Genomic DNA, 21,021 nt, shown 5'->3' with positions numbered 1-21,021 from the left:
CTTAGTGACATGACTTTTAAATGATGCATTAATGCAAGAGAACACTTTGGGTGACTGAAATAGTTTCTTAGATTTTCCCAGAAGCAACATTTAAATTGAAAGATAGGAAGGGATTACTGTAATTATAAAAATGTGTCCAAGTGATAAAATATAGAGTTCCAAATGTTAATGAATTAGAAACAAAGCAAGAAATGTAAATCAAAGAACTTAATGATAAACATTGCTCATCTATCCTTCTTCAGGTTTGTTTTTATCTATCCTTCAGGTCTGCTATCTTTCTTCAGGTCTGCTTATCTATCCTTCTTCAGGTTAATTGATGACCTTTAAAATTCCACCAGATTTGCATGAATGAGAATTCAGATGATAGCAGTACTTGCGTTTAATTTGTAAACTACAGGTAGTTTCTTGACTTATGACTGTAATGGAATCTGCTCAGGTAGTGACAGTCACTAAGTCATCATGTGACCAACCTGATTTAATGACCTTTTTGTGACAGTTGTTAAGTGAATCACTATGGTCATTAGGTGAATGCAGTGGTCTTTAAACAAAACCATTGTTTGCTATGGGATATTTTAGCCCAAACTCAGAAATAAACTCAGGTTTTGGGGAAAATATTGTAAATCACGGTCACATTACTGTGATAATAAATTTGGACCTATTGCTGAGCACCCCAAATCTGGTCACATGACCACGTAGGGTTCTGGCGGTTGGAACTTTGGAACTGAATTGTAAATAATTTTTTTTGGGGGGGGGCTGTTGTTACTCTAAAGACTCGCTAAGTACCTCATTGTAAGTTGAGGAGTACCTGTATTTGTCTCATGATTTGATAGCTCTTTATGTCCAGTTCAATTTTCAGAAAGATGAGAGCAATACCTCTGAAAAGCAATGCTGGGTTCAGAATGAAGAATATGATATTTGTTCTTTTCTATAATGAATGGTGCTATAGTACTTCTGCTTTTGTGAAGAGCTTTCTTCTAAATATTTTTATTAGATCAACACCTTCTTCTTTCTCGTTCCTCTCCTTTCTCTTTTTGTCAGCTAAAGACTGCATACACAGAGCCCTCTCTTAATTTTATCCCAACAATCCTGCAAAGTAGGGCTGAGAATGACCCACAGGTCCAAAATAAATCAATGTATTTCCACAATTAAGGCCTTCAACCTGGGTTTCTCTGAATAGTGATAACATCTTAACAAATAGTTTGCATTGATTTTATTAACCGGTTAATATATACAACAGCTCCACCTTACTTGGATGTTGACTTTAATAGAGAATATTCAGTGAAGGAAAAAATAATCTATTGACATAGGATGTGGTTAAAAAAAAAGCAAATGAGTTGAAATGAACATTTTGCTTCTGGGCCTGTGTGATTTCCATGTTTCAATATTGTGGGAGAAATTAAAAATAAAATAAAATAAAAAGGATCTGTATTCCTAACTAAAGGCATTTTACTTGAGCCCATTTAATAGGAAAAGTTTGTGAATTATTATACACAATTCATTATGACTTATCACATTGCATTCTTTGACTTGGAGGATGCCCAACACAACTAAGTTAACACAGGGATTGAGTTACTTCTTATTTGAAGGGAGGGTGGTCTCACAGGGAAAGAATGGTGTTCTTTGACAAACTGAAGAGCTTCTTTTGTAGCTACCTGTGTTGTACTTAACCTTTTTAACATTAGGTGCTTAGTTCAATCAAGTGTTTTTTGACAAAAATGAAGAGTGAAAACTGTGGTATGCCCTTTTGAGAAAAAGATGAGGTTTCTTATTATCATTTTTTTTTAAAAATCAGGCTATAGATTTCAGAGCATAAAAGCACATTATATAAATTGTTATAAAATGGAACATTTTTTTTAAAAATGGTACTTTTTATAGGTCATGTGGCATTTAATTAAATAAGTGGAAGACCAGAAGGGTAACCTATATTTAAAAATATATTCTGTTTTATATTTAGAGCAATGCCGTATTCCTTAGAAATATGTATAATTACTACTTCCTTGCTTATCACGATTAAAAACAAAGCTTGAATCTAATGTAGTCCTAAAGTTACAGTTTTTGGTTTTATAGTTCACTTTATTTCTTGCTAAAATTCATTTGTTTATTTATTTACTGGACTTGTATATGGGTCTGCACTTACAAAATAATAACTAACTGGCCTTGATGCAATCTCCAAAAATAAAATAAATGAAACTGAAATGAAAGATCCATAGTCTAAGTCTTGCTAGGCCCTCAATATGCTTGAAGTTTATAAATAGTGGTTAGGTCAATTTATGGCAAGGAAGATTTCTCTGATGGTGTATTCTGACCAGTCCTTGACCAAAAAAATTGTTGCTGGATTGGTCAGACCCTACCATCAGTGGAGTAGTCACCTCATAAGTAGATGCTGGAGTTGTCAAAGAATAGCAACAAAGAGATGGAGAACACATCACGCATCTAACCCAGCCTCCCTGTTTGCCTGCTTCCCTCAGATGTGATGAAGATAGTCTACAGCAAGGTAAGAGTAAATTTGTAATATGAGAGAGGGCTTCTCCTACCCCCCTCTGCTTGGTAGTCCAGAGAGTCAATGTACCGGGCTACTCTTTGCAGTGCTTTTTTTGTAAAAGAAAAAGGTGCCGGAACTCACATATGTCATACAACCTGCCTTGCCTACCCTACAAGGTTCCATCCAAAAAAGGTGCCGGAACTCCGTTCTGGGCGTTTTATGACAAAAAAAGCCCTGACTCTTTGTAATAATGACCTGTCCATTTTCAAAATTACTCTTAAACACTCTAAACTTCAGTCTTCCAATCTTTTTTCCCATTGTAAGAAATCCTCTCTACTCAGATCTCTGCAATTTAATGTAACAGATTTGATAAACTTGTTCTTTCCCTTCTTTATAATGCAGGTAGCCCATTTTGGAGAGCTTCATGTGAACAAAATGATGGTTCTTTAGAAAAGGCAGACATTGGCAGAGCAAAATCTTTGCATGGCAACATGTCTGCATACCTGCATTTTGAATGTTGTTCTGAGTTCTCTGAACTTCCTGATGTACCATTCTCTTTCTTTCAAGGACTTAATACTTTTTCAATAAAAATAAATTCAGTTTGTGGCTCTATTTCAAATCAGTTAGTTTGATGGTAGGAGTAGAGCAATACCAGTTTTGGATTTAGAGAGCTGTATGGCTAGCTCTCTTTTCATGTGGTTGCATGAGACATTCTTAGAAACCCCAAACAGTTTTGAAGATCCTCTACTGGAGACATTCACAATTCATCCCTCCCTTTTTACCATTAATCCTTCATGTTTTAACAAGCACTAAAGTTAAGGCAGCCTACACTCTTTCCTGTCAAATTGCCCTGCTTTCCTATATTATTTTTCTTGAATAAAGCAATCTGCTCCCTCCAATCCATATCCTTGTAAATCAAAGGAATAGATGTCAACACATGCCATATGAAAGTCTAAACTTCCTTTTTTTAATTAAATGGGATTTTGACATTTGGTTTGAAGTGTTTGCTTTTCTATCTCTTTTTTTGCATATGTACATACACATACAAAAAACTATGCAAAATCTATGAATTGTTTTTATTGGGGGAAATCTCATTTTTCCCTCTGAAACCACAAGTAATTTCCAGCTCCAAAATCAGCAATATCCTTCCCTAACTATTTAAAAACTGATATTTTTAGTGAAGCAAATTCTGTATCTCTTTTTGTCAATACTTTAGGTATTTCACTCATAGATAGTAAATTCTTTTAAAAAGAAACTTCAGTCAATCCTGTTATGTAAGGATGCCATTTAGAATCAAATGAAATTGTCTCCTTTTTGATGATTATAGAAAGACTGACTTTTCAGCACAATTTATTTCACAGGATATTTGCTATGTATTTTGAGGTGTAGCAATAAATCTAGCTGTATTCCTGCCTTTTCACATGACTGACAAGATGTTTGAAACAAACTAATGATCTTATATGATTTTATGGATATATAAATATAAGCTAAAAATCAAAATATTACCTGCAAAATCGGAACTAGAACTGTGATTTCTCTAGTCTGGTAGTATTCTATTATTCTAGTATGTAATATTTGTAAAGTTTTGGAAAAAAGGGGGTTTCTTCAGTTTAATTCCAATAATTCGCTCATTTCGCAGGGATTTGAAAACTTGGCTTTTTGAGCTGTCTGGCCCAGACTGAGGGGTTTTAATTATTTATTAATGGGGTTTTAGTTTAAATTCAGGGACTTAATTTAATTTTAGTTTTAATCAATCTTAACTTTGTATGTATGTATTTTTTATTTTTCCCTGTAAACCGCCCTGAGTCCTACGGGAATAGGGCGGTATACAAGTTTAAATAATAAAATAAATAAATAAATAATTGTTTCTAAAATAACTAATATGGGGTGAGTGTTGCTACCAGTGAAATTCTTTTTCTACAAAACATCATCCCACTTTGACATACCACTTCTAGAAAGATCTATTCAGTGTGTTCCCTAGAGATATTTAGATACTGAGATATGTGCAGCAATTAATCTGCAATAAGAGGAAGGGGTTTTTTTTGCTGGCTTTCTAAGCTTTATATTATCTTTATTATTCTATCAGCTTTTATTTGTGGTATCTTAATATCTATTGTTATAAATTAATCTCAGTGGTAAACATAACTTGAGTGATTACTTATTTCTTACTTAATAGATTTGAGAAATTTGTTTCATTTAGATTTCTTTCAGTTGTCCAGCTTTTCCCCGCTCTTCCATCTGCCCAGAAAATCTAGTCTGACAAATGATTTTTGAAGTTTGTTTGTGGACCTACTTTAGACCTTATAAGAAAAAGAATGGAAAGGAGAACAAACAAGATGGGAAGAAAAGAAGTAACTGGACACATATGGAAAAAGTAGGGGAGATGCTCTGTTCAGAATTAGAAAAAGGTTTGAAGTTCATCAGGCAAGCAGACCTCTTCAGGTTGAACCCTCAGTATCAGAAATCTCTTGTATTTCCCATCCATTTGTTTGCTTCCATTGCTCTTTTGAGAGAACGTTAGAAACACCCAATTCTAATTCATAAGTCTATATTTGGAAATGAGAAATCTTGGGAGATAAATATTTTCTCTATGTACTCTTCCTATTTCCACAGTTCTCAAATGAAATGGTATTTCATCACACCCTAAATAACCCAAGGAAATGACATCAACGTTGTTGAAGAACTTCAGCAAATGCAAACCCAAGTCTTTTTTATATTAGTATAATTTTTCTTTAGCACTCTTCTTTTCGGCAGAGAGCCGTCCCTACATATGAAAACACTGACACAAGCTGCCAGTTCACACTCACCATGTGTGTGTCAGATGTGGGCACTTCCTATCCAAGATAATGCAAATGGCTATCTGTTATGAGTGTGTTCATCTGTGGTTAGAGAAATGTGCCATCACTAATCCAAATCTGGTTTGGATTAATTATCCAAAATAAAAACAGCACAGCACAGCCTCAGCTTGTACAAAATGAGAATCTTCAGATCTGTTCCTACTGAACTCAGTGATATATAGCAGTGTAAAAAAAGCTGACAGTAGCAGTCATTCTGGACCAATCCCATGTAGTCTAGTATTTTAGTCCAGTGGGAAGCTTATGAACTACTGTTAAAAAGTAAATACAATTCTAATATTTTTTCAAAAATTCATTGCAATCAGTCCATACTAGCCAATTCCATGGGCTAGTTTTGTTAGATCAACAAATAATTATCCGATGCTTGTTCCTTTTTGAAATCATGATTTTATTCAGGGTTTTGTATATTCCATTCCACGTTCAATGCATCAGATCAGAGATTACCAGCTTTGTACATCAGAAAATTGGTATGTTATATGGTCTTGTATCATTTAACACCTGGCCTGTGGAGGCACTTTCCCTTGAACTATTACTGACACAAATCACAGATGCTTTACATTTCTTGAAAAAACTTGCTATTTTCTTCAGTAGAGTTTATATTTCGATGTATGTGTTTCTGTGTGTGTGTGTGTGAAGGGAAGGGAAATAAAATATATCCTGTACTACAGATATTACATTTGAAATTATCTGCTTACTGTCACTTCATGCAAGATTTGTAATTAGTGATGAAACATATATCTGATTAAAACAGTTCTTCCTAACTTCAGTGTAAAAAGATATATTTCATACCTGGTTTTTGTCTTTAGATTTGCTATAATTTGCAAACTTGGGATGGCAGATTATGCTGCTGTTAAATCTTAAAGACTCTCTGCTGAGTATTTCTACAACCTTTTGCATGACAAAGAATACCCTTTGGAAATAATGCTAACTACTACTTTTGGACACATTATTTGGCATTTGAGTAATGATTAATGATGGTATACAATAAAATAGTAAATAATTATTTAATACAGGAAACTTCTAATGAAATAAAAGTGGTATCTGAGGGTATTGGGTAGATACTTTCTGATTATTTTACTACATGGGACTGGTCCATATAAAATAGAACTTCTGCTTAAGATAGTTTTATCATGGGTAGCTTTGAGGTTTTATTTACATTATCTGTCATTTACGTTTTAGTCAACTCATCAGATGTCAGTTCATCACTTGATATTTGCAGAATCCAATGATGGTTTGGATGTGTGACCAAGTCATTGAAGATCTAGCATCCTGAACAAGCCTTTTTCCTAACTTAATTTTACTCCTGTAATATTCAGTAGAATTGGTTCATATATTTTCCATAAAAATAACCATTTATATTCATTAATAATTAGCTATATATTATCTTTTGACCCAAATTTATATTGTCTAATTGCCTAATTGTCATAGATATTAGCAAAAAAGGAAGACAATCTGGGAGGGAGATAGTTCTTTTAGGGTATGGAAACATGTGGATGCTTTGTGCCATTAAGCGAACAATTTTTGAAATTTTTCAATGAATGAAGCATCAAAGGAATGTTTGTCTCAGATATTAAATCCAGATCATTTTTGTAACTGAAACAAAACAAAGAGACTTACAAGTAAGATTTTTTTTCGTATTTTCTACACTTTTTCATTTGTTCTAGTCTTCTGTGATGTCGGTCTGTTTTGCCCGCTTTCATCCAAACCTAGTTGTTGGAGGAACCTATTCTGGTCAAATTGTGTTGTGGGATAATCGTAGCCACAGGAGGACACCAGTTCAGCGTACACCTCTTTCTGCAGCTGCGCACACGGTAAAAATTATTTAATGATTTATGGAATTAGCTGGATATAGCACATAAAGCTGTTATTTGTTAAAAATAAGAATATTCAGTTGTCAAAGAAAGTGGGATTATAGGATTGCAAGTGATTGGGACAGTGACCATTCCTTTTGTTTTAACAAAGTGCTAAACTGCTTTGCTACACTTTTGGTCCATTCTCCTCTCCAGCTGTGGCCAAAAGGATTTAATTGATTTAAAGTGGGGTGGACTATAATGAATGAGAAAGCCTATGGAATAATAGCCTGGTAATCCTACAGTTTTGTTATCATAGTAAATTTACCATTCCAAAATTTGACAAATTACTTAATTGTATACTTTCCAGAGAAAACCAAGAAGAGACCCAAGGTACGTATTCCTAGAATGGCCACTCACATTTCAGCTATTTTTTTTTAAAAAAAAGACTGAACAGTAAAATACGTTAATATGCTAAAATAGAGTATACATCATTATAACGAAACATCATGTTACAATATTTTCTGATTGGCAACTTCAAAGTTTCTGCTCTCTTTGTTTATGGTTTTTATTTTAAACCTGATTTGGAATGAGATGATTTTAAAATTGAGAATTGTCTTTTGATAATCCTTCATGCAAAACATACTGCAACTGTGCATCCATAGAACTTCCCAATAGCACACTGATTAAATTGTCAGAAAACAATTAAATAATTAAGGTATGGTTGCCAAACCAATAAATTACATGAAAAAGCTTAGCCATAGTGCATTGATAAAAGTTTTTAAAAACAATTCTAAATTAAAAAGGAAAGGGGAGGGGGAAATCTGAAACTGCTTTCCAGTTGTAATGTCAGTATAGCTCACATCGCATAGTGCCACACAGAAGCAAAAATATGCCTGCTCCTGAAATAGAAGACTGACTTATAAAAATGAGATTGAAGCCTAGAAGTCATTTCACAGAAAATGGATTAATTCTGCTCTCTTGAAAAAAAATTATCTTAGCAATGTCTTTTAAAGAAATAATTACAGGTAGTCATCAGCTTATAAGCATTCATTTAGTGACTGTTTGAAGTTACAGTGGCTCTGAAAAAAGTGTCTTACAACTGGTTTTTGCACTTACGACTGTTATGGCATCGCCACAGTCATGCAATCAAAATTCAGGAGTTCGGTAACCAGCATATATTTACAACCGTTGCAACATCCTGGGGTCACATTTGTGACTTTCCCAGCTAGTTTCTGACAAACAAAGTCAATGGGGAAAGTCAGTTTCAGTTTTCCAAAACTCAGTTGAATTAATGGATCAAATACTGTTATGATTTGTTATTTGCGTAATAACATCATGCAAGCAAGCAATGTAATTATATAATTGGCATAGTTGACTCATTTCACTGGTGTGATGATATATTCTTTAATTTAATGGAGAGGTGGGAGTAAGGGATACATCTGTTAAAATGAGATTTCCTTGTAGTTTAATAATCAGATTGCTTTTTAAAAAACAATAAGTAATTTTTAAATAGGAATGTAAAGCATCTTGGTTATAGTGTGATTAAATAGCTAAGGTAAATTTGTGGTGGAATAATTAATTTATTGCAGGATATCAGTGATTCACTATACATTATGACATGATTGGTTATCTCCTTTTTCTATTACCCTCCTTCCCCTATTAAAAATGAAATGCAATTGTAAGGACACTGGGGAAAGGCTGAAGAGACTATGCATTTAAACCTTTCTCTTTTAGTGTAATGGAGAGTGGATGAAATACAGGTCCTTCTCTCATGCTGTTTCTTTCCCCACCACAAACTGTCCAGCAGGGTAGAAAATGATAAAGGACTTGAAGTATTCTGGATCAAGCTGCTGTATTGTGATTGATCCCTTTGTTAAGACCCCTGTGCTGGTCTATATAAGCAGATGTTATCACTGTTAACAGCTCTCTTCCAGATAGCAGAACTCATGAAATACCTTGATCATCTAGAAATACCTTTATTTGCATGCAGATGAGATTACAGCAGATGAGGTGTAGTCAGATGATTTATAGATGGTAATTCAAGGTCAAAAGACAGTTACAACTCCCAGTGTCTGCATGCGTATCTGCCAGTTATGGAGGAGCACGTGTGTCTGCTGGCTATGGAGGAGGAGAGTCCCCAGGGAGAAAGAAGGAGGAAGTCCATCCCAGAAAGGGTAGGGGTGTAGGGCACATGGTCAGGAGAAGGAGGAAATATGTCATAGGGAAGGAGGGGTTAGCTGACCCAGATAGATAGCATATTATAATTTTCCCAAACAACCATGTTGTGGCAGCACATGAAGAAAATCATATCTTTCTTATGGTGCTTTTTAAATGAAAGTAGTGTTCATCTACCTGATAATTGCATTAAGTAATAAAATTACATCACTTCAGTAAAGAAGAAATAGATGATAAGATTGTGCCTTGTATCCAGTTACACGATTAGTTTATGTAAATACCCATCAGTCTGGATCTTCTTTAAGGCAGACATGTCAAACTCGCGACATCACGTGACGTTGCGAGATGTATCAGGATTGTTTTGCCATTGCCGGCAATGGGGTGGGCACAGCTTCCGGATAATGCATCCGGCTCGCGGGCTGGCAGTTTTACACCCCTGCTTTAAGGGAATTGAAAGTAACCAAGCTTGGAACATGTGAAAACTAATATGAAGCTATTAAATAAACACTCTTTGCAATATTTATGTTGAACTTGAATCTGAATATCCTAATCCAAAAGATACAACATTTACACACACACACACACACACACACACACAAACAATTTTCAACAGTTAATACAAGACCATTTATCAAAAAGAAACATTTATTCCAATATTTTTGCAATGAATTGAGCAATGCACATTCAAGAATTATATTAATTTACCAATTCCAGTCATAATGTTCTGTTTATATCTGCTCCTCAAATAGGGCTTGGGCTTCATAGTGCTTTACAGCCCTCTCCAAGCTGTTTGCAGAGTCAGCATATTACCCCAATAATCTGGGTCATCATTTTACTGAGCTCAGAAGGAAAAAGGCTGAGTCAACCTTGAGATGATCAGGATTGAACTGCTGGCAGTCAGTAGAATTAGCCTGCAATACTGCTTTCAAACCACTCTGCCACCATGGCTCTGGATGCATCCTAGGCCTGCATTGGCTTTTTGGCAGCTGCAGCTCATTGCTGGTTCATACCATACTTAAGTGATGTCCACTAGGACAGAGCTTGTCAACCTTTTCACAGATTGTACCACTTTTGGGACATGACAATATTCAGTACCACCAGTGCTGAGCAAGGTGTCAAAAACTGGATCTAAAAAAATGGGGGGGGGAGGCAGATTTACTGATTAGATTCCTTTGTTGTTATAGAAATGGCTAGTTGATACTGTTATGGAAAAGTAAAAAGTTGAGGTTCGATGTTAATGCTTCATTCTACTGCAACAGAGGAAGTTGGAAGTCAGTGCCTTGTCTTTTCTTTTTCCCTTCTCTCCCTCACTTTTTCCCCCTTCTTCCTACCCATAGTGCCCTACTATTTGTTTTTGTATGTTTGTATTTTATTCTATAATCTAATAAAATGTTACAAACCATAAAAAAGGAAAAATGTACCATTTTAATTTCTTCAATGGCAGTTCCTTTGCTGAATCATTTCCCCTTTGCATTGATAAATGTATGATGGATTTACCCATATTTATTAATATGCACCAGTATCTTGATGGTCAGCTGGCTGGTCGGCCCTTCTTCCTTTCCCTGTCCTCTCTCTTTTTCCTCCCTGCCTGGTGGGCTCTGCTTCTACAGCTTCTTCTCCGTCCCCTTCTTTCCTTGTTGTCTTTTCCCCCCTCTCCCATAAAAATCACTTCCTATTATATCTTCTCCTCTCTCCATCCCTCTTCCTTTTCTCTTCGATGCACCTCCAGCTGATTCCTCTCCTGAAGGCTGCATTTCCCTCCCCCCCATTGTCTTCATTTTCTTCTCCCTCTCCTGCCAAAACCTCCTCCATTTATATCCTCTCCGCCCTCCTTTTTTCTTCGTGCACCTCCAGCTGATTCCTCTCCTCAAGACTGCGCTTATCTGTTTCTGTTTCTCCATCCCCTTCTCTTTCCCCACTGTTGTCTTTTTTTGGTCTCTTTTTTCTGCCAAAACCTCCTTTTATATCCTCTCCTCTCTCCCCTCCTCCTTTTCTCTTCGGTGCACCTCCAGCTACACGCTACTTCCAGAAGCGCCAATCAGTTGGACCCTGGCATTGATCCTGGGGTTTGTGCTGAGCCCGGACAGCCCTGGAGCTCCAGTTGTCTCTCCTTCAGGCTTGTGTGGTGCTCCTGCCACTTCAGCTCATTCCCCTCACTGCTACACTTGTCTAGGATGGTCGCATACCACCTGCCAGGTGCCAAAGTATGTGTACCACCAGTTGAAAAGCCCTGCACTAGGACATCTAGATTTCTCTCACAGCTACTACTATTGAGCCAGGTACCACTTATTCCAGTATTTCTCAGTCTCAGAAACTTGAAGATGTGTGAACGTCAGCTCCCAGAATTCCCCAGTCAGCATGAAGATAGAACTAGATGTACTAGAATAGAGGTCTCCAACCTTTCTGGACTCAAAGACCAGTGGGAAGGAGAGCAGCTTAAAAATTGGTGTGACTGTATGTGTGCGCACATGAGGTCATGCACACTGGTGTGGCACTACCAGCCCCATTTTCACATGCATCATGCGCTGCCACCGTGTGCATGCATGAACGGCCGTGCACCTCCCACAGCAGCTAGCAGCCCATTCTGCATGCGTAAATGGGCTACGCAAACCACCCGGGCAAGCAGTGCATGTGAAAATGGTGCAGGCTGCAAACACCTGCCCTGCACTAGCATCACCATTCATGCCACCGTGCATGTGCAAATGGGGATGTGGGCGCTAGCACTAGTGGGGTGGGAAATTCATGCCCACATGTGTGCATACCGGCCAGTCATTTCCACGGCCCACTGGCTAAGAGTCCATGGCCTGGTCCTGGGCTGCAGACCATAGGTTGGAGACCCGTGTACTAGAAGACCATCAAAGCATAGATAACAATTTTGTAGACCTGTGCTGCTTTTACCTTATGCATGAAACCATAAGCTTACTGTAGTACTAAATAAGAATTTCTCCCTGACACAAACTGGAACGTACATAATTTGTTGCCACCATCTACTGGTTTCCAAATTTCCTGAGCTTATGCCTGTAATTTGATGCTAAGATACACAAGAAAAGAACTATACCACATATTACTCCTTAATTTTTTTTTCACACCCACTGCACATCTGCACTGAAGATAACAGGAAAGTTAATTATTATTGTTTAAATGAAATCTCTGGGATGATTATTTCATTTCCAAAATAAATAAAAACAAAATGGCACCCTCTTCTAGGACAGGAAAGAACCCAGAGATTCTCTCTGAAAAGTAAGTTGTTGTTTCCATCTCCCCACTTTTTCCTTGCCTCATACTTGGTATCAGAAACACACTTTTCAATCTGCAGTGAGATTGCTGATGAAATTGATAGCTGACAGTGCTTATTAAAGCCAGGCTTTGCCCAACAATATGCTGTGAGGAAAATGGGAATCCATTTTCATGCTACTGAATGTTGCCCCACCTATCTGAACTTTAGCCTCTTTCATCCATGCAGTTCCCAGTTTTGGAGACTATATTACCAGCTTGTATGAGCACCATAGTGAGGAGGGCAAATGTCCAGTAAACTTTTATATGAAATGACTTAGGTTTGTGTTATTTCTTACAGAGTACATGTGAAAGGCTGCTTCTGTCAGACAAATGAGTAAGAGGCAAATGGAGATATATTTAGACATATTGAAAAGTAGTTCAAAACTTAGAGCCTCAGAATGAAGAAGTTTGGTTTGCATGCATGTATACACATACTAACTGAATTATAGTTCTTATGTGGTGTTTATGGTTCCAAAAGCTTGCAACATGTATTTCTTCAGGGATAGGGGTGGAGAGAAATATATGTAGGTATATGAAGTTCTTCTCAAATCACTATGAAAATATTACATGCAAATGTGTTCTTAAATTTTAATGTAAACTGTCTGGATTCTTGGAAGGTGGGTGGCATATAAATCAATAAATTTCAGTAGTCAAATTTTGAAAAAAAATTCTGGAAGAAGATTTAAAGCAGATGAGGTATTTGATATCTCCATAAAACTATCTATAGTATTCTTCTTCTGTGGAGTTCCAGTGTATATATTAGTAAAGAAGTATTTTAAAGAAAGGGCAGCAGAGATTGATAAATGAAAGTGGGGGGAAGAGAGAAAACTAAGACACATTGAAAGGATATAAACAAAGTCAATGGGGAAGCAAGATTCACTTAACAATCATGTTACTAACTTAATAACTGCAGTAATTCACTTAACAACTGTGGCAAGAAAGGTCATAAAATGGGACAAACACATTTAACAAATGTCTCACCGTCAGAAATTTTGGGCTTAATTGTGGTCGTAAGTCAAGGACTACCTATATAATTTATGCTCCTATGTAATGCTCTATTTTCACAGTAATAATCATTTCATTTAGAGTATGACAACATAACAAAAGGGAGCAGAGAGAAAGCAAACTTGAATCTCTTACAGGATCATCATATTTTGGCTTTCATATTTGTCAAAAGGAGAAGACTCAGGCCTTGAATGAGCATCTAATTTCCCTTGAAACATATAAAACATTTAATCTGCATCTTCAGATATTTTTTGGTATTTTGTGTGTTTTCAGCACCCAGTCTACTGTGTAAATGTCGTTGGAACACAGAACGCTCACAATCTCATTACCGTTTCTACAGATGGCAAAATGTGTTCTTGGAGTTTGGATATGCTTTCAACTCCACAGGTGGGTTTGTTTTTATTTACACAAGAAGAAAGTGATGGCTGATACCTATTAGTGGAATATCATTCGTAAAAGCTAAAGCCTCACATCCTATGCAGACTAAAACCCATGGATGTACTTTAAAGAGTACAGCTTGCTTCCAGCAATTGCCTTCTCTTAGAGCCAAAACCCATTTCCTCTGTCTCAAATCATGTAATTAGAGTAATGCGTTAATACGCAGGTCAGTTTCAAGTGTAAAATGAAGTAATCTGTTCTAAAATACAGGTAATCATGCACATTGAGGTATATCATGCTTATTCCACAATGCTGTTTATCCAGTGTAGATTTCATTGTTATGTAGCATATAGTACAGATGTAAATTTTATTTGAATCAAGAAATTGTTATAAACAAAGAAATCATAACAAAAATTAGACAAATATGTTTCTCTTATTCTTAAATATTATTGTTAGGCAATCTTCCCAATATGAAAACCAACAAATATGAGCCAGCATAAGGAATCTGAGAGTTGGAGCCTACCCTGTCTGATGGGTATTAAATGGAGGGGGGGGGGATTTATAGGACCAGCATTTGCCAGTTTGGAAAACAACAATAGTAATGTTGTTTGCGATATAGTTGCTTTGGGATACTTGTTTATCTCTAACTTTAAGAAAAGTTGTCTGGAAACTTATTAACAAATGTTGTGAAACAGAATCCACATGTTTGTTCAATTTATATATAGCCAAGGCTGAATATTTATTCTTTATATGAAAATAACTTATAAATCATAGAGGAAAAGTAATTCCTCCTCCTTTGTAAAATAGTCCATTACTTTAAGCAAATTTATTCTCCCTACCTCTGATACCAAAAATGAACCAGCTACACAAATTTATTGAACTAATGAAGAACAGAGAAATCTAAGACACACAGAGTGGATAAGTTTACGTTTGTCTCCCATATCGAATTAGGTTCATGTAGTGCCTAGGGATAAGTACTTTAAAAAAAAACCTGAGCTGCATTCAAAGGCATTAGTGAGTAGAACACCAATTGGTGGGATGATGCACATGAGGGGTGAGAGAGTGTGGAATGTTTTCTTGCTGGAGTGGAAACTTTTGTTCTCTAGAACATTTTAGACTACATTGCAGTTTTATCTCTCTCTCTTCCTCTCTTGTGTGTGTCTCTATGTCTGTGTATTTCTATGAAAGTCATAGAAAATGTACTCAGTAAAGTGGTGTACTTAGTACAATATTGAGACAGAACATAAGATAAATAAAAATTAAAGAGATGAGCAGTGCCAGCTCGAGCAAAAAATAGGAAATAGGAAATGTGCTTAGGGTTTTTGTTTAGGTAAGAGAAAAATAATATAATACATATTATAGTTATAGACTGAGTATACTCCTTGAATGTAGGGATTGGAAAGAATCATCTAACTAGGTATTTGGGAGAGTAAAACTAAGGGAGGGAAGAAGTTATTCAGACTTGCATGATTCTGTTGCTGTAAGTTTACAATAAAGGTAGTATGGCATTTCTTGGACATGATTTGGCCTGAATCAAAAGTTGGAATTAAGATTGCCGGGAGAAATATCAACAACCTAAGATATGCAGATGATATCACTCTAATGGCAGAAAGTGAAGAGGAACTAAAGAGCCTCTTGTTGCAGGTGAAGAAGGAGAATGCAAAAGTTGGCTTGAAACTTAACATTAAGAAAACCAAGATCATGGCATCCTGCTCTCTCAATTCCTGGCAAATAGATGGGGAAGAAATGGAGGTAGTGACAGATTTTATTTTCCTGGGCTCTAAGATCACCGCAGATGGGGACTGCAGCCAAGAAATTAAAAGACGCTTGCTCCTGGGGAGGAAAGCTATGGCAAATCTAGACAGCACACTAAAAAGCAGAGATATCACCCTGTCAACAAAAGTGTGTATAGTCAAGGCTATGGTCTTCCCAGTTGCAATGTATGGCTGTGAAAGTTGGATCATAAGAAAGACTGAGCGCCAAAGAGTGAATGAACCTTTATTGTCAAAGTACAACCATGTATACACTGAGATTAGCTGAGCCTCCCTTCGTGCTCCCACCCCCCAATTCACAGTGACAACAAACCCTCCATCTTATTACACCATGTGAACTAATTGCACCACACACCAGCCTCGCAAGTCAATTCTGCATAAAGTTTATAAAAATTATTTCCCGTTCAAAAGCCTAACAGCCCACAGATAAAAGCTGTTTTTCAGCCTGTTGGTGTGGCTGGCTATACTCCTATATCTCCTACCCAATGGTACCGTCCAGGGTGTGAGTCATCCCTGAGAATTTTCCTCACTCTTCCAAGGCAACGAGCCCTGGCGATGTCATCCAGTGGTGTCAGGGAACAGCCCACAATGTCTTGTGCTATGCTCACTACCCTCTGTAATACTTTCCTATCTGCGGCTGTCAGACCAGCATACCAAACCACAATACCATAGGAGAGGATGCTCTCTATAGTAGACCGGTAATAGAGGGTCATTAGCCATTGTTCTACCCTGTTCTTCCGCAAGACCCTGAGAAAGTGAAGCCTCTGTTGGCCCTTTCTGACTACCTGGGTTTTATTAACTTTCCAGGTCAAATCTTTGCAGAGGTAGGCTCCCAGAAACTCTCTCCACAAAGTCCACCCCAATGTAAAGTGGGGCAAGTTCCTCTTTTTTCCTCCGGAAGTCTAGCTCCATCTCTTTTGTCTTGCTAATATTCAGGTACAAGTTGTTGTTACAACACCATATGGATAGTTTTTGTACCTCCGCCCTGTATGCTGTCTCATTCCCACCTGTAATAAGACCCACCACAGTCGTATCATCTGCAAACTTAATTATCGCAGTGGATGGGTCAGATGATACACAGTCATATGTGTATAAAGAGTACAGGTAGGGGCTAAGCACACAGCCCTGTGGCGACCCAGTGCAAAACTTCAGGGGGGTGGACAAAGCAGACCCGACCCTCACTGTTTGTAACCGGTCCCTAAGAAAGTCTTGAATCCAATCGCAGATGGCGGGGGAGAATTTCAAGTCAGTCAGCTTCTCGATGAGAATGCTCAGCAAAATGGTGTTGAAAGCTGAGCTATAATCAACAAAAAGCATCCTGACATAACTTCCAGGTTTCTCGAGATGACTGGCTACAGAGTGTAAAGCAGTAGCTATGGCATTGTCTGTCGACCTATTCCCCCTATAGGCAAATTGATGTTTATCAAAATCCAGTGGGAGGCATGTCCTGAGATGTTGGAGAACCAATTTTTCAAAGCATTTCATGACTACAGACGTTAATGCAATAGGTCTGTAGTCGTTCAGGCACTCAACTGCAGTTTTCTTGGGACTGGGACAATGGTAGCTGCTTTCAAGCATGATGGTACACATGGCTTTTGCAAGTAGATGTTAAAAATCCTTGTCAGGACCCCTGCTAATTGGTCGGCACAATTCCTAACCACTATCCCCAGCACCCCATCTGGGCCTGTGGCTTTGCTGGGATTCACAGCCTTCAATACAGCTCTCACTTGGTGTTCACACAAGGTGAGTGGCTGAGAATCAGAAGGCCGGCCAGCAGAGGCTACGGGGTCTGGTCTTTTTACCTCATAGTGAGTGAAGTAGATATTTAGCTCCTCAGCCAATGAGGCATCGGTGTTAGCCATGCTCATCGTACTGCCCTTGTAGTTGGTTAAGTGCTGCAGTCCCTGCCATACTTGCCTCGGATCGTTGTCTGCTAAGTCGTTCTCCACCTTGTGTTTATATTGTTGTTTCACCATCCTAATGCCTCTTCTCAGATTTGTCCTGGCCTCTCTGTATGTGTCCCTGTCCCCTGCCTTAATGAGGCAGTTTAGCTCTTCCAATCATGGCAAAAGAAGAGAAAAGGGCTGGAAATGCCTCAGAGAATTGAGGCCTTTGAACTATGGTGCTGGAGAAGACTCCAGCAAGTCCCTTGGACAGCAAGGAATCAAACCGGTCAGTCCTAGAGGAGATCAACCCTGACTGCTCTTTAGAAGGGCAGATCCTGAAGTTGAAACTCAAATACTTTGGCCATCTAATGAGAAGGAAGAACTCACTGGAGAAGAGCCTAATGCTGGGAAAGATTGAGGCAATAGAAGAAGGGGACAACAGAGTATGAGGTGGCTGGATGGAGTCACTGAAGCAGTAGGCATGAGCTTAAATGGACTCCAGAAGATGGTAGAGGACAGAAAGGCCTGGAGGAACGTTGTCCATGGGGTCGCCATGGGTCAGACATGACTTCGCAACTAATAATAACAACAGATATTTCCAATTGGGTCCAGTAGATATTTCAAATTATGAGTTATAAATTCAGTTATGTGCTTTAGATTTTCTCCCTTGATCTCTCTTTGATTTGATTTCTGTCCATGTCATTCTTGACTAGTGCTTCTCTAAGTTATTGAAACTGGATCTTCTTTTAGCTTATCTGCATGTATAACTATGCTGCATTTCTCTGTATGCAGTGTCTAGAATCTCAACATGACATAATCACTTCCCAAATTCCAGTGCTTTTACCTCTTGAATCAAATTTTCCTTAGATCTAGGAGAATGCCTTCTTCATCCTTCTGAAAAACTACACATTCAGAAAAGGGACTAGGTTAGGGTAATTAGACCAATATTATTAAATAAATGTTGAGGAAAAAAGGAAAAACTTTGATTAAAAAAGAGAGAGAAGAGCAGCTTTGGGAGGATACTGAGAGGAAAGATTGGCTAGAAATGGAAGAGTAAAGGAGAAATAAAGAGTAAAGGAGAATTTAGGGAGTCTGATAGACTTACTTACAGGAGTCCAGTCACCAGGAGAGTCACATTTACGTCTAGGGATTTCAGAACATAGAGGGAAAGTGATCCCAAAGATATCAAAATTCATAAAGATTATAAAGATTATAGATGCCTATTTTTAAAAATATATTTTATTGATTTTTTAACATAATCACCTTAATATTTGGTAAACTACGTGTTGTCTGGGTTTACATTTAAAAACAGCCAATAACAATTAGTTTCTACAATTCTATAATCCCCAAATAGGTTTGCTTGATGTTCTCTTCTTCCAATAATATTCTCTTTTGCCAATCTTGAATTGATACAATTCTTACTATTCTGACATCTTTGTAATCCATTTTATCGAGTCTTCTTTCTTGTCCTCACTTATGTTGTGATCTTACAGTATAAGTTATCTTTTCCATATCCAGTATTTCCTGCAAGTTTTTTTCCACCTGGGTTAAGTTATACTTCCTTTTATTGTTAGGTTCTATCTTTAAATCTCTTTCTTCTGGTTTATATTCAGTTGTCTGTTTTATCTGCTCACTCTCTATTTTTATTTTCTGAGAGTTTTTTGTTGTAAAATTAAATTGGAGATATATTCATTTATATTTTCAAAGTTATTTTTAATTTCCTTGTAGTTTGAAATCATTGTTGTTTGAATTACTTGCAACATAGCATACATCTCCTCCTGGAAAGTGTTTCTTTTTTCTTGGTGTATTCTTTCTGCAGATCTCTGGTTTTCCATGATAGCCAAAAATCAGGGTTTCCCTTTCTCTGCAAACAGCTATAGAGTTACAGTTGAGTAAGTATTTATAATCTAGAAAGGTCAATCTATTTCTAAAGTTTGTAATTCTCACTTTGTAGGTAGCCCAAAATTTTTCCTCTCCAGGAAATCAATTATCAAGTAGAAGAGAGAAAATCAATATTCTTACCCAGTTCCAAGAACATTGTTTACAATCAGCTTAAAATAGTGCTTTTGGGCTTTGGTTGCTTGTAGCTTGGGCTAGAATCTGGAGTAAAGCTAGCCTTTCTCCTGCTGGTTTCTGGAGGGCTTTCCCCAAATGATTGGATCGACTGCCATCTCTCTGCAGTTGGCTGGAGTTCCCTCCTTCTTTGTTGCCTCTCTGGGGTGACTTCAGGCCCATTTAGAAATTGGCCCTAGGGTGCAGAGCCCCGTGATTCCTCAGCTGCTGTGCTACTGCGCAAAATCCTATAGAAGTCTATCTTACTCTGTTTGAAAGAGTAACTACCTTTTGTAAATGGCCTGAGAGTCAATGGGTGGTTAATTAGGCCTATGCTTAATAGGAATGGCTCTAATATTAGTTAGATTGCATACTAAAATTAGCTGTTCCCTTCCAGCTAGGGAACTAATGGATCATTTCCATGTTAAAGAGGTAATCTATACAGGGATGATACAATTTCTTATACCTATAGGCAAAGGCGTAGAAGCTACACATATGATAAACATGAAGGGAATTGTGAATTCCCAAAGTAAGATTTTGGGTGCAAGAACATCAGAAGTGGAGATTATTATATTAGCAACATAGATTTAAATGCTGTTTCAGAGACTTAAATAAGGCTGCAATTTACTTTGGTAATTAGTGTCACCTCTACTGCAAGGAGATTTTTGTAGGTAGAAGAGAGAAAAACTACAGAGATTCCATTCCAGTTTCCTTACCACTAAACATCAATATAATATATTGATCAGCAAGAAACAAATAGCATTAGTAGCATAAACCAATGATCTGCAGAGAATTTTTGGAAGTAAAGAAAAAGACCTACTTCATCCTTTCATCTAGGCTTCCCAGCAACACTTTTTAATATTATTAGGTCCTCAGGAATCTGCAGGTAGATTCTTCCAGCTGGAAAAGTTTCATTACTTCCCTCCCAACCTTATTGTGCTCAAGAAACAACCAATTGAAAAAAATGTTTCTAACCTATTTTAGGAGAGTATGGAACTAGTATACAATAAATCCAAGCCAGTGGCAGTTACTGGAATGGCTTTCCCAACTGGAGATGTTAACAACTTTGTAGTTGGAAGTGAAGAAGGCACTGTCTACACAGCTTGTCGCCATGGAAGGTACTCTTTCTCCTATCCACCAACACACACACCCTTTTTTTTGGCTATATGATTGTGCTCATGGCATTTTGTAGATGTGCAATGTGGTAAAATGGCTGAGATCAAGCAGGTCTTCCAGTATTAATGCCTTCAGGCAGTTTTTTAAATAATTCTCTCTCTCTCAGCTATCTATCTATCTATCTATCTATCTATCTATCTATCTATCTATCTATCATTCTATCTACCTATC

The 21,021-nt window shown here is 37.4% G+C and overlaps 1 protein-coding gene across 1 annotated transcript in view; it reads left to right on the top strand.

Moving 5' to 3' along the window:
• DYNC1I1 (dynein cytoplasmic 1 intermediate chain 1) overlaps window positions 1-21,021 on the top strand; it is a 215,334-nt gene that overhangs the window by 143,790 nt on the left and 50,523 nt on the right. The window contains exons 11-13 of the mRNA XM_083376361.1: window positions 7,002-7,148; window positions 13,860-13,973; window positions 20,659-20,792. Of these exons, the coding sequence (XP_083232487.1) occupies window positions 7,002-7,148; window positions 13,860-13,973; window positions 20,659-20,792 (395 nt within the window). The remainder of the gene's footprint in view (window positions 1-7,001; window positions 7,149-13,859; window positions 13,974-20,658; window positions 20,793-21,021) is intronic.

This window comes from Vipera ursinii, assembly GCF_947247035.1.
Source record: "Vipera ursinii genome assembly, chromosome: Z".
NCBI classification, from domain to species: Eukaryota; Metazoa; Chordata; class Lepidosauria; order Squamata; family Viperidae; genus Vipera; species Vipera ursinii.
The sequence above is the reverse complement of the archived record's forward strand: the minus strand, read 5'-3'. Positions and strand labels throughout refer to the sequence as shown.